This window comes from Oryctolagus cuniculus, chromosome 3, assembly GCF_051225735.1.
Source record: "Oryctolagus cuniculus isolate XC-2025 breed Fujian yellow rabbit chromosome 3, ASM5122573v1, whole genome shotgun sequence".
Lineage (NCBI taxonomy): Eukaryota > Metazoa > Chordata > Mammalia > Lagomorpha > Leporidae > Oryctolagus > Oryctolagus cuniculus.
Genome location: NC_142869.1, coordinates 890,031 through 902,453, shown reverse-complemented (window position 1 = coordinate 902,453; position 12,423 = coordinate 890,031). Strand labels below are relative to the sequence as shown.

The window sequence follows — 12,423 nt, the reverse complement described above, 5'->3', positions numbered from 1 at the left end:
CCCACAGCCCCCGGAGACCCTCCCAGCCCCCATTCTTTCTCCGTGGGAGGCCCCGCAGCCCCCAGAGAGGGAGGCCAGGCACAGGGCCAGGGTCTGAACGACCCCGGGCACACAGCCCCGGATGCAGCCTTGCGCGGGGGGCTGGCGGCTGACCTCAGCACGTCCTTGCACAGGGGCGGGAAGGGGTGCTGCTGGTAGTGGCCGAAGACCTCGAACACGATGGGCTGGCTCCTGATGTACTCCACAAAGGACCTGGTGACCTCCACCGCGATCTGTGGGCGAGAGGGCACAGCCACGCCGCGTCCACAGGGAGGGAGGCCCCAGCCAGCACTCCCCTCCCCCAATGCCACACCAGGGGTCTGCCCGGCACACACCCAGGTCAGCTGGGAGGCCCCAGCCAGCACTCCCCTCCCCCAGCACCACACCCGGGGTCTGCCCGGCACACACCCAGGTGAGACGAGGCACAGAGGAGGGGTCCCTGGTAGTGACCGTCTAGGGTCCACTCCCCAAGAGCCCAGGGGTGAACAGCCCCTCCCCATTCACACGGTGAAGTCCAGGCCCTCCCCTCAGAGGCGGCTGTGTCTTGAAACTGCCCCGCCCCCGCAGGTCCCGGGGCCTGCTGGGGAGACCCCTCCAATGGGGGCCGACGCAGACTCGCAGGAGGGGCAGCAGGCTCGGGGGCTCAGGAGGCCTCAGGAGGGACTCCAGCTCCAGGGCGTGAGGACACGCAGCCCTGCGGTTCAGCCGCCCACCTGTGGGCCTCATGCAGGTCTCCAGGCTGCCCACTGGGCAGCGGCTGCCCCGCCCAGCTGCCCAGGGAGCCCCATCAGTGGCTGCCCCATCCAGGGGCTCAGCCCAGGGACCCCGGGCAGTGGCCGCCCCGCCCAGGGACTCCTGGCTAGCTGGCCCTGGCCCCTTCTTGGGCCGCTGGGAGCCCAGCTGAGACGCTGAGCTGCCTGGTCACTCCCGACCTCTCAGGATGGCACTGAGGGGCTCCGCAGCCCAGGGGCCGCCCCCTCCTCCTCACCCCTGGGGTTCAGGCCAGGGCCCAGCTCTCAGCACAAACCCTGGGCACCAAGGCACTGGACACTGTGTCTGTGTCTGCCTCTACTCGCTGTGGGGAGCTCTCAGGGTCTCTCCTGATCCCAGCTGCAAGTGTAAACCCACCAGGGGGCCCCGCCGCTGGCCGCAGCCCACACACCCCTGCTGGCACAGGAGGCCTCGGCCCTGGGCCCCTGCTGGCTCCTGGCACCAGGCCAGTGTTGCCAGGGCGAGGCAGGGGCGGGGAGGACGAGCAGGTGGCCGGAGGGAGGGGAAGGGGCTCCGACGTACGTTCTGGACGTGGTAGAAGCCGAGAGGGGGGCCCCTGCCCGTGTTCTTCAGGGGCTCCGTGGAGAAGGCCTCGTCGTGGCGGTGGATGAAGCTGCAAAGTGGACGGAGACTCGTGGCCGGGTGGGGACGGGGCCAGGGCCCGCCGCCTCCCGGGCACAGCCTGCCTCGTGCGCTCACTTGAACTGGCAGAAGATGTCGGCGTACTCGGCGGAGATGCTGGAGGCCTGCAGCACCGTGACGCGGAAGGTGAAGGTACTGTTCAGGCGCAGGTGGTCCCCGGCCGCGTCCAGGGCCCCGTCCAGCGTGGCTTTCTCGGGGCTGTCGAGCAGGCCTTCCGCGGGCACCGCTGCGGGGCCAAGGGGAGAGCAAGGGCAACTGCCGGCCACGCTCCAGAGCGGCGGGGCGGGGGGGGGGGGGCCGCGGGCGGCGGGTGGCCACCTACCCGAGCAGGTGTTGTTGTTGACCTCATCGGCTGAGGGCCCTGTGTCCGCGCCCTGGCCCTGGCCCTCCACGATGCGCAGCTCCTCCTGGGAGGTCCCCGAGCGCGACATTCCCACCACGGCGGGGCAGGACTCGGACTGGAGCTGTGGGGGGACAAACCAGAGCCCACCACGGCGGTGCTGCCTGGGGCCTGCGGGCACCTGCGGACATCTGGGAGGCAGCCCCGCCCCTCCCTGGGCCTCCTGGGTTCACTCCCACCTCTCAGCTCCGTGAGGCCCTGGAGGGGGACACTGGGGACTGGGGAGCTGACTGTGTCTTCAGTACTGGCCCCTCCCACCCCCACAGGCAGGAGGCTGGTGAGTCTTCTGTCCTGCACGTCCCCAGCTCTGAGAACCCCCTCCAGGAGAGGGAAGGGATTGGGGCAGACCCCAGCCTCAGTCAAGGCACTGGGCACTAGTGCAGGGGCTGTTGTGTTGGGTGCCCAGCGTGGGGGGTGCTGTGAGGGGCCAGGCATGGGATGCCCAGCATGGGGGGCCCAGTGGGGGGTGCTGCATGGGGTCCCAGCATGGGGGTCCCCGCTGCAGTCTCTCCTGGGAGAAGGGAGCTCTGGGTCGGGTCCCTTCTCGTGAGCACGAGGCTCAGGGAGGCCGGGTGAGGGGCAGTGCAAACGCAGGTGCTGGGAGAGCGGAGCAGAAGCGGCCCAGGAGGGCGGTCAGAGCCTGGGGCCTCTCAGCTCCCACCCTGTGCTTGGCCCGGATCAGGCCAAGGGTGGCCCTGGTAGGACACGGCTGGATCTGGAGAGCTCTGCAAACCAGGGGAGGGGCGTGGCGTGCTCCCAACAGGGAGGGACAGAGCCACGGGAGGACCCTGGCCCCAGAGGCCCGGGGCAGCGGCCCAGCCCAGCGCAGCCTGAGCCCCTCTCGTACCTTTTCGAAATGCTGGTCGTCGAAGGAGATCTTTGCGGTGCCCGACTGGCGGACGCCGGAGCCGTAATCGGGGGCCTCCTCATCAGCTGTGAGAGAAACCAGGTGGACGGTCAGGGCCCCGCAGGTCCCCAGGGGGTGCGGGCGGCCAGGCCGAGGGTGAGGGCACAGGACACGCAGCAGGCGGCAAGGCTCTGGCCCCACACGCCCCAGTCTGCGCTGCCCGGGGCCCACAGGAGGCCCTGCTCTTTGATAGGGGCTGGACAATCGCCCCAGGACCTGCTAGCTCCACCTCTCGGAGGCCACCCACCTGGTCACTGCACGGCCCCAGGCGGCTCCCCCGCGCCCTGGCCCGCAAAGCCTCCAGCAATCCCCCACCCCTTCCTGCGGCCTCAAGATGCCCCTGACCTGGGCTCTGCTGGCCACCCTGACCCCCGGGCACTTGACCGTCTGTGCCAGGCTCCAATGTCCTCCCCGCGCCCCACACGGGCCGCGGGACAGTCTCACAGCCCTCCCCACCACGCAGCTGCTCCGCCGCCGCCCAGCCAGGCCTGCAGCTGGCAGGCACCACAGCCACAGGCGGGGGTATAGGTGCCACCCAAGCAGGAGGCCTGGGGACCCGGCGCAGGTGAGGGCCCCTGCAGCAGCCACCTCCCAGTGTGACCAGGGGACACAGGGACTTGGGGGTCCCCGACCTGGGCACCTGCCTGACTGGTGGCCCTGGCAGTAAGCCTCACAGAGCTCCAACACCGGCCACAGGGACCCCAGCAGCCCCTCAGGTGGGGACAGGTGGGGCAGGTGGGGACGACTGTGGTCTGACTGTGAGGGTAGCAGGGGGGAGTGGAGACGCCTGCACTGGCCCGTGAGAGGCCCCGCAGAGCGGGAGCAGCCCTGGCGGGATGAGGGTGCACCTCATGTGCCCGGTCCTCCTGGGCTAGCAGTGACGAGAGCAGGCTCCCGGGCCGCCCGGGGGAGCTAAGGGAGCATCCGGAAGTTGGGGGCCCATGAGGATTCGGCAGAGGGGTCCGGTTAGTTAAGCGAATCACTGAGGTGGAGCTAAAATCCCCTAAAGTGGCCAGGACATCAGGCTACAGCGGAGGCCAGGCATCCGAGTGTGTGTCGGGGGGGGGGGGGCTTGAGGCATCTGCAGGGGGTCACGCGCAAGTCGAGGGGGCTGCAGCCATCTCAGGAGAGAGGCCTGGAGATCTTGGAGTGCGGGGGGGTCTCGGGAGGGGGCATGGAGACACCTGGCTGGGGCCCTCTGAGCCTGTCCCCGCCCCGTCCAGCCAGCTGCCCAGTCTGTCTGCCCCCTCCACGCTCTCCCCAGGGTGCCCACATGGCCAAGGCCCTTGACAGGGAGGCGTGTGGGTGAGGAAGGGAGGGGCGGGCGGACGTCCCGCTGGGGGATGTACTGACCCTGGTTCCATTAACAAGCGAGCAGACCAATACCCAGAGATGGTGCAGTAATGGGGCCATGGGTGGGGTCTGCAGCCTTCCCCAGGGGGGCGGTGGGGAGGCTGTTCCTGAAGGGAGGAGGGGGCTCGGAGGGCCTGGGCTCAGGAGGCGGAGCCAAGGACCGCCCCGGCCCAGCGCCGAGTCGCACACACCTGAGATCGCCTGCACAGCCACACGGAGGAAACCCTTGACCTCGCCCTTCTCGCTGACGATGGCCACGCGGTGCACCAGGGGCACGGGGTACAGCAGGTTGCTCAGGTAGACGAAGGCCCTGGGGGAGCAGAGGCCGCGGTCAGCGCCACCCCGAGCGTGTGCGGCAGGAGCAGCGGCGGCAGCACGGCCGGCGTACAACACGCTGCAAAGCAGAGCAAAGCGAGACAGCCAGGGCGGGCGGGGGCAGGCAGGACAGGCAGGGCGGGGGTTCCCTGGGGAGTGAGGCACTGGGGAGACAGGAGGAGGTGCAAGAGGAGGAGGAGGAGGAGGAGGGCGTGAGCCGCAGTGGGCAGAGGACGGCGGAGGCCGAGCACAGGCCCTCTGACCGAGAGCGCTGGGGCTCCAGCCTGCTTCAAGGACTCTCAGCGGTGACGGGCGCCAGGCAGCGCCTCCGCCTCCCCACCCCGGGGCCCCCCCGGATGGCTACGACTCCCGCAGAGCCCCTTCCACAAACGGCGCAGACGCTCGGCGGGTCAGGGGGATGGGGCACCCCCACATGGCACCAAGGCGGGCTGGTGGAACGGAGCACCCGGACGCAGGGCGCTGCCGCGTGATGCCCCTGCTGGCGCCGGGACAGCCCAGGCCCAGGCCATTGTCCCCAGGGTGTGCGCTGTTCTGAGGAGGACGGGGGCCCTGGAGGACCCTCACCCAGCACTCAGGATCTCCTGGGGGCAGGGACCGGGCACAGGAGGGTTGTCCGGGTGAGCTCAGACTGGGAACCCGCCCCCAGTGGAGGGGTTAACAGCACTGCATCCCACGAGGGGGTGTGGGACCAGCTTGGAGTGGGTGGGCAGGACGTGGACACGGGAGCAGGTGGGGAGAGCAGGACGTGGACAATGGAGTGAGTGGACAGGACGTGGACACGGGGGCAGGTGGGGAGAGCAGGACATGGACATGGGAGCGGGTGGGCAGGACATGGACACAGGAGTGGGTGGGCAGGACATGGACACGGGAGCGGGTGGACAGGACATGGACGTGGGAGCGGGTGGGCAGGACATGGACACGGGAGTGGGTGGTCAGGACATGGACACAGGAGTGGGTGGGCAGGATGTGGACACGGGAGTGAGTGGACAGGACGTGGACATGGGAGCAGGTGGGGAGAGAAGGACGTGGACATGGGAGTGGGTGGGCAGGACGTGGACATGGGAGCAGGTGGGGAGAGAAGGACGTGGACACGGGAGTGGGTGGGCAGGACATGGACACAGCAGTGGGTGGGCAGGATGTGCACACGGGAGCAGGTGGGAAGCCAGGAAGTCAGGATTGGGTGGGTGCAGGGGTGGGGAAGGAGCAGAGAAGCCTAGGGTCTCAGCCAGGAAGGCAGGTGATGGGGGACAGGGAGGGGAGTCCACAGCCTGCCGGCCAGGGGGACACTGGGTAGGGGTCTGGGAGCTGGCGAGCTCCCACCCCACCCCCCAGCTGTCCTGAGGGACAAGGGACTCCAGACAGGCACCGTGGCTCAGGCACCGGGCCGGGTAGGGGGGCAAGTGGGGCTCTTCCCAGCGGGGCCCTGACCCTGCTCCACTTCCCCACGACAGGGACTCAGAACCTGGCGCCAGCCCAGCCCCTCCTCCTCCTCCACACCCTTATGCTACTGCAGGGGTCTCCCTGGAGCCCCTCACTGGCCCAGCACTGGCCCCTGCCAGGGTCCACAGCAACCAGAGGGTCTCTGGGCACTGACCTGATGGGACCTCCCCACAGCCCTGGACAGCTGGGTTCAGGGCAGGAAGCAGTGAGGTTGAGGCAGGGCAGGCCCGGCTGTCCCCACAGCGCCCGCTACTGGTGAAAGCTGGTAGGAGCCAAGCATGGCCTCCGTGAGTGGCTGACCAGCGGGCTCAGGAGCCGGGCACAGCCCGGATGCAGCTTTCCACATACAAGGTGGGGGCCGGGCTCACAGACCAGGCTCAAGCCCCTGTGAGGCAAGCTGGCGGCCAGGGAGGCCGGAGACCCACAGCAGCCAGCGCCTTGGCGAGCACTCACAGGGACGGAGCCTCTGTGGTCGGGGTTGGGGCAGGGCTGTGTCCCTAACAGGGTACCGTGGCTTCTTAGGGGTGCACAGGCCAGGATCCCCGATGGCACAGAGATCTGAAGCAGTGTTTCGGAAGAGGAACCAAGGCACAGAGCAGGGCCCAGGCCCTGAACCCGCAGCCAGCCCCTGCCCAACTCCCACCCAGCGCTGGCCACGCTCCGCTGCCCACAGTTCTGTTAACAGAGAAGCAGCCCAGGTCACACCCAGACCCGGCTGGGCAGCCACTGCCCGAGGTAGGAGGCTGGTGCTGAGACAGTGACAGCGACCCTGGGGGCTGGGCCCCTCCTCCCCTTCCCTGACCTCACAACCCCACTGAGGGCAGACACACATTCCCGGGGCATTTGCCCTGGGCGCCCAGGCGGGGGTCGTGGCTGTGTTGGCAGCTTTGGTGCCAAGTGTTCTAGAAGCCAAAGTAGCCTCGCTGGCTGACCCCATCCCATCCCAGTCCGCTTGGTGATGGTGAGGGAGCCCTTGGGACCCCCACAGCCACTGTCCCCAGGGCAAGCACCAGCCACCGGGGGGGGGGGGCTGTGGGCCGGGCCTGGAAGCTGCCTGACACTAGTAGGGCTCACCCAATGGATGCAGCTGGGGCACAAGACGATGGGGCTGAGGGGGCAGCGCCTCCTGCTGCTGCCCAGGCCTCACAGCCCTCGCGGGGGGCAGGCTGGGCTCCCCACCCCTGCCTGCAGGTGGCAGAGCCGTCCCTGCTGCCACCAGGGGGCCAGAGCCCAGCCCAGCCCTGACGCGGCCGGCCATGCCCCTGGGCAGCTGACACCAACCCTCTCCTCCCCACCCTCAGGCCCCCCAAGGCCCCTAGCTCTGGACACAGGACTGGCCGTGCCACGAGGCGAGTGTACCTTGAAGCAGACTGAAACCCACCCCGAGGGGAGGAGGCGGCAGAGGCAGACACGGCACGGCGGGAGGGAGGAGGCAGCGCTAACCACAGATTGGTGAGGTGCAGAGATGCATGCTGGGACCCGGGGAGCCTTTCCAGAGGGGACAAAAGTGGGCGCCCAATTTTGCTCAAGCTTTGGAGAGAGAGCCAGCAGCTACCAGGATAAAAGGCAAATCCCGGTGGGTCCTTCCCAGGCTGGGCCTGCATAGCCGCTGCGCGGGAGAAGCCAATTCTTGCCAGAACAAAAAGACCAGGATGGCTGCCCACGAGGCCGTCAGAGGCCGCCCTGGACGGGGGCCGGGCCTCTCGGCAAGGACCGTCGTTTGGTTTGGTGGTTTTGTAAAATCTCAAATCCACGAGGGGGGAAAGAAACGGTGGAAGGACCCAGCTCTTTCCGGCCGACACTGCAGGAGCCCACGCCTGGCCCAATGTGCCACCCCTGCAGCTCCTGACCCCTGCCCATGCCTCCCGGACACCTAGAGGCCTGCGTGGAGCTGGCCTGGGGTCTGCTTCCTCTCTCAGCCCCTGCAGAATGTCCAGAGCCCGGCACCTCGGAGGGAGACGGCCGTGACGTCTGTCCCCAGCAGGCCAGCCCACCACCCCCACGACACTCGCAGAAATCCAGGCACCTGCTACCTTCCCAGGCCGGAGTTAGCCCAGCGCTAACCCCGGGGCCAGGGGCCACCGAAGGCTTCCGGCGCTGGGCTGCCCGCTCCCTGGCTTGGGCAGGATCCAGAAGGGGGGTTGCTATGAAAAACCATCCAGGGGTTCATTTGGTGTAGCCGTTAGGGCTGGGCTGGGCAGAGGCCCCCACAGGGGAGTCCTGGCTGCTCCGTTGCCACCTTCCCGCTAACGTGCAGCAGGTGACGGCTCGAGTCCAGTGCCCCTGACCCACATGGGGAACCAGGGTGGAGCTCTGGGCTCCTGGCTCCGGCCTGGCCCAGCCCTGCCTGCTGTGGGCACTCGGGGAATGAGAGCAGATAGCAGATCTCTCTCTCTCTCTCTCTCCCTGCCTCTCAAGTAAATAGATTTAAAATTATTATTTTTAATTATTATTGATTTACAATTATTATTAATTATTTACAATTATCTCAAGCCTCTTGATGTACATGAGCTCGAGACATCAGCCACTGCCCACTGCAGCTGGGTCTCCGGCGCCTGCTGCCCACGCAGGCTGCGCGTGTCTGACGTGGCTGCAGGCAGGGCTCGTCCCCACGGCCCACGCCCACCTCCTGGCCTCGCCTCTCGCATCATCCAGGAGGGCTTAGCAGCAGCTCCACTCTGCCGTGGGCAGTGGGCCAGGAGGAGCCGGGACACACTCTCCTCTGGTGGGCCAGGGTCTGCCCAGGCCCCCAGGCTTCGGGGGTGGGGGAGGGGCCGGCTGCTTCCCCGGCCTCAGCACGGCCCCTCTGAGCCCGGCTCCTCTTCCACAGACAGCTGCTCCCGACAGCCGTGGAAGGAAGTAAAGCCACTCCCACCAGGACCAAGCCGAGCCCCGGGACGAGGGGCCAGGCACCCGGGCCGCAGGCGGCTAGGCCTCGCTTTCCAAGGCCCCTGCACAAGGAAGGCATTAGGGGCCTGAGCCGCGGCCACCCCGGGGCTCCCAGGCCGGACCCTCTGCCTCTCCTGTAACTGGACCGACCCCCTGCTGGGCCAGAGCCCCGCCCTGGGGACGCGCGGGGAGCCCAGGCTCCCTCAGGCCCCTCCCCTCAGCCTGCCTCGCCCAGGCTCCGGCCCGCGGCAGTGCTCCTGCGCCAAAGAGCTGGGTCCTTCCCAGCATGCTGTGCTCGGCCTCACCAACCTTCCTACTAAACTGAACAGGGGGGGCCGGTCGTAAAACGGGTCCCGGCCGTCGCACAGCGTGTGCTCCGGAAAGACGTCGTCCTCCAGGTGCTCCTCCTGCTCCTCCTCCTCCTCCTCCTCCTCCTCCTCCTCCCCCACGCTCTGCTCCTCGGCAAGCTCGGTGGCGTCGGAGTCGGGGCTCGAGAAGGTTGGGGAGGGGGTGAGAGCAGCCATGCGCTCGCTCATGCATGTGTTGAGAAGAGGGTAGCTGTTGCAGCCAGAGATGGCTGAACTGAGGTTAGTGCGACAAGACAGAGAGAAGTTAACACAGCCGCTCGCGGGGTGGGCGGGGCCGGGGCGGGCGGGGCGGCTGCTGTCAAACCCAGACCGACTCGCAGCCGCCAGGACATGGAACAAAATGCCCCCGTCCCCGGCCTTGGGAAGAGATCGTGTGTGGCCAGCCGGACGGCTTGGAAGGTTCTGGAAGGCACCGGAGGTGTGGGTGAGAACAGGGGTCCTGGCCGGGCGCAGCTGGCGCTGTGAGGACCTCGAGAGCTTGGCCATGTGGGGTGCAGGGCTGGACACAGCCCAGGAGAGGGACCACGGGAGGACGGGGGCTGGGACCCAGCTCCACCTCATGTTCCCACCCCAAGGCCAGCAGGTGACGGAGCCTCCCGTGTTCACATGTGGACCCAGGGTCCTGCACTGCAGGGTGGGTGGGCGGTGCCGAGACCCCCTCCCAGGTCGCTTGGAAGAACGGGGCTACCGTGGGCCAGAGGGGGCTCGGTAGGGCCTGGGCAGGCGTGGGGCGTACACGGGTGGGGCTGGGATGGGCAGGCGTCCTGGGCGTCCTCTCCTGTGGGGGCTCCAGGCCTCAGGAGGAGGCCCACTTCCTGCCCCCATGGACCCCCCACCCTCTCTCTCAGCCAGGGACGGGAGGAGGCGCCCACCTGCCCACCAGCCGGAACCAGGGGAAGCGGTCGTAGAAGGGGTCTCCGCCAGTCACCACGTTGTCACAGTCTTCCACCACGCTGGAGGGCACCTCGGCCGCTCGGTCGTACATCTCCCGCATCAGGTCCAGGCGCTGCCTGCAGGGGGCAGGGCCGTGAGGACCGGGGCCCAGGGCCAGCTGCAGCGGGGTCACGCGGCCTGGGCGGGGTGGGGGCACTGCAGGAAGCCCCTGAGCCACCGCGAGCGGCAGGCTCACCCCTGACTGCCCCCACCCCCTCGCAGGACAGCGGCAGGGTGGCCGAGGTCCACAGCCGGGAAGCTGCCGGGGGAGGGAGGGGCCGCCCGAGCAGAGCTCAGCACAAAGGCTGCAAAAGTTTTACCCAAGAAGGAAGAAAGGCGGGGGCCGGGCCCTGGCGGGGGGCTCAGGCCCACCCCGAGTGACGAGGCAAGCGTCTGCCTGGCGTGAGCGTGCAGTGGGGGTGAGCACGAGGCTGTGTCTGCACAATGCAGAGTGCGTGTCTGACTGTCGTGTGCGAGTGCCTGCAGGTGCATGGACGTGAGTGTGAGCAGCTAAACCGCACCAGAAAGGGGAGGGTCTGAGAGCGGTCACTGCGTCACTCACACCTCCGGGAGCCCCTCCCGTCTCGCCGCTCCCCAGAGGCAGCACCTTGCGGGAGGGGGCCCACGCCCAGACCGCCCCCTTCTCTAACCTCCTCTCACACGGCACCAGCAGCCCTGCCTACGCCACTGAGGCCCGGAGCCCGGTTCTGACTGGCTGGTCCCCTGCCCCGCCTGCCCCTGGCTCCCTCCCGGTCCAGACCACGCGCCGCCTCCTCTCCGCCCGAGGACTGAGTGATGCCTGGCTGTGCCTCTCGGCGTGACAGTGAGACCTGGCGCAGGCCAGAGTGTGTGCAGTGCAGGAGCCCTCCTGTCCAGCAGGGACGGACAAGCGGTCCCTGGCTGCCCTCTCCCGCTCCCTGGCCGGCCCTGCCCCAGTTCCACCTCTACCTCCTGCAAGTGTCCGGGGTCCAGGAGCTGCCCCCTCCCTGCCTCTCCCGGCTCCGGCTGGCTGGGGGACAGTATACCCCCAGGCCCTCTGGGCTTCTCCCACGCAAGCCCTCGAACCAGGAACACTGCCACAGCTCCTGGCCCCTGGCCTCAGCCCCCATCTCCTTGTTTTCCACACGTGACCACGGAACGAAGGCAGGAGAAACAGCGCATCCACCATCCCTGGGGGAGGCAGCCCTGGCCCCTCGACTGCCCGCCAGCCCACCTGAGCTTCTCCAGCGTCCAGTAGTGGGTGGCCCCGTTCTTCTGGTCCTGGACCTCCACGGCCACAATGGTGCGGGGGAAGGGCCGTGTCTCCCGGTCCTTGGCCGCCTCCGGGGGCAGCAGGTCCGGAGGCAGCGGGGAGTACAGCGTGTCAGTGAGGAGGACAAACTGGAACTGGACCTGGGCAGGAGGAAGACGACCCCGGTCAGCCAGGCCAGGGCCTCCCTGCCAACTTGGATCTCAGCCCCACACCCCCGGAGTCCACTGGACAGTGCCACCTGCTCCATCAGCCCTGATGGCCATGCCTGCCCTGCGCACAGAGGGTGATGAGCCCACCCCAGCCGGTCCTAGGGCCACCCTCAACTGCCCTCACTTCCAGTGGCCCAGGCTGGGTGGGCGGGGCTTCAGAAGGAGGGATGGGGCCTGCAGAGGGAGGGGCGGGGCTGCAGAGGGAGGGTGGGGCTGCAGAGGGAGGGGCGGGGCTGCAGAGGGAGGGTGGGGCTGCAGAGGGAGGGGCGGGGCTGCAGAGGGAGGGTGGGGCTGCAGAGGGAGGGGCGGGGCTGTAGAAGAACAGTGGGGCCTGCAGGGGGGGGGGGCTGCACCTTCTTCTTCAGCTCCACACTGATGGCGTTGGCTTCCTTGAGGAAGATGGCGTTGCCCCATAGCAGGTCCCGCAGGGATGTGAACTGGTACCACTTCCACTTCCGGAAGGCCCACAGCGCCAGCTCACACTCCCGTTCCGTCCACTGAACTGCAGGGAGAGGCCACAGCACTGCCCACCACGCCCCACCCGGGGCCGGCACTGCAGGGGGCCCTGGCTGACCCCACAGGGTGGCACCCGAATGAAAAGATCACAGGCTGGACACCGACGCCCACCGTGGTCCCTGTGGCCTGAGGGGGGCAGGGGGCAGGCCCCTGTCCTGGCTCTGTGGCTCCAGGCACCCCCTCCAGCCCAGGCCAGGGCGGCTCTGTGCCAGGAGAGGGTGGGAGACCTCATCCATGGGAGCCACATTCGGCACTGGGGGCAGGGAATTGGGAGGGGGCGGGAGAGCAGATGGTGCCCACAGGGTGGGACTGGCCCTCCCAGGGCACGCGCCTGTCTGTCCACTGGGCCCTCGGGAGAAAGGCCGGGA

The 12,423-nt window shown here is 68.4% G+C and overlaps 1 protein-coding gene across 17 annotated transcripts in view; it reads right to left on the bottom strand.

Annotated features, from left to right (window-relative positions):
• The window catches only part of KIF1A (kinesin family member 1A), a 66,488-nt gene that overhangs the window by 18,961 nt on the left and 35,104 nt on the right, over window positions 1–12,423 (bottom strand). For 9 of the 17 annotated variants that reach the window (XM_051839320.3, XM_051839321.3, XM_051839322.3 and 6 more), the window contains 9 exons: window positions 11,893–12,041; window positions 11,292–11,470; window positions 10,018–10,155; window positions 4,304–4,422; window positions 2,700–2,785; window positions 1,775–1,916; window positions 1,510–1,678; window positions 1,333–1,423; window positions 154–272 (listed from right to left, as the gene is read on the bottom strand). In XM_051839320.3, the coding sequence (XP_051695280.1) occupies window positions 154–272; window positions 1,333–1,423; window positions 1,510–1,678; window positions 1,775–1,916; window positions 2,700–2,785; window positions 4,304–4,422; window positions 10,018–10,155; window positions 11,292–11,470; window positions 11,893–12,041 (1,192 nt within the window). Of the gene's footprint in view, window positions 1–153; window positions 273–1,332; window positions 1,424–1,509; window positions 1,679–1,774; window positions 1,917–2,699; window positions 2,786–4,303; window positions 4,423–9,086; window positions 9,360–10,017; window positions 10,156–11,291; window positions 11,471–11,892; window positions 12,042–12,423 lie in introns of all 17 variants that reach the window. The other 8 variants (XM_051839311.3, XM_051839312.3, XM_051839313.3 and 5 more) reach the window with 1 other exon arrangement.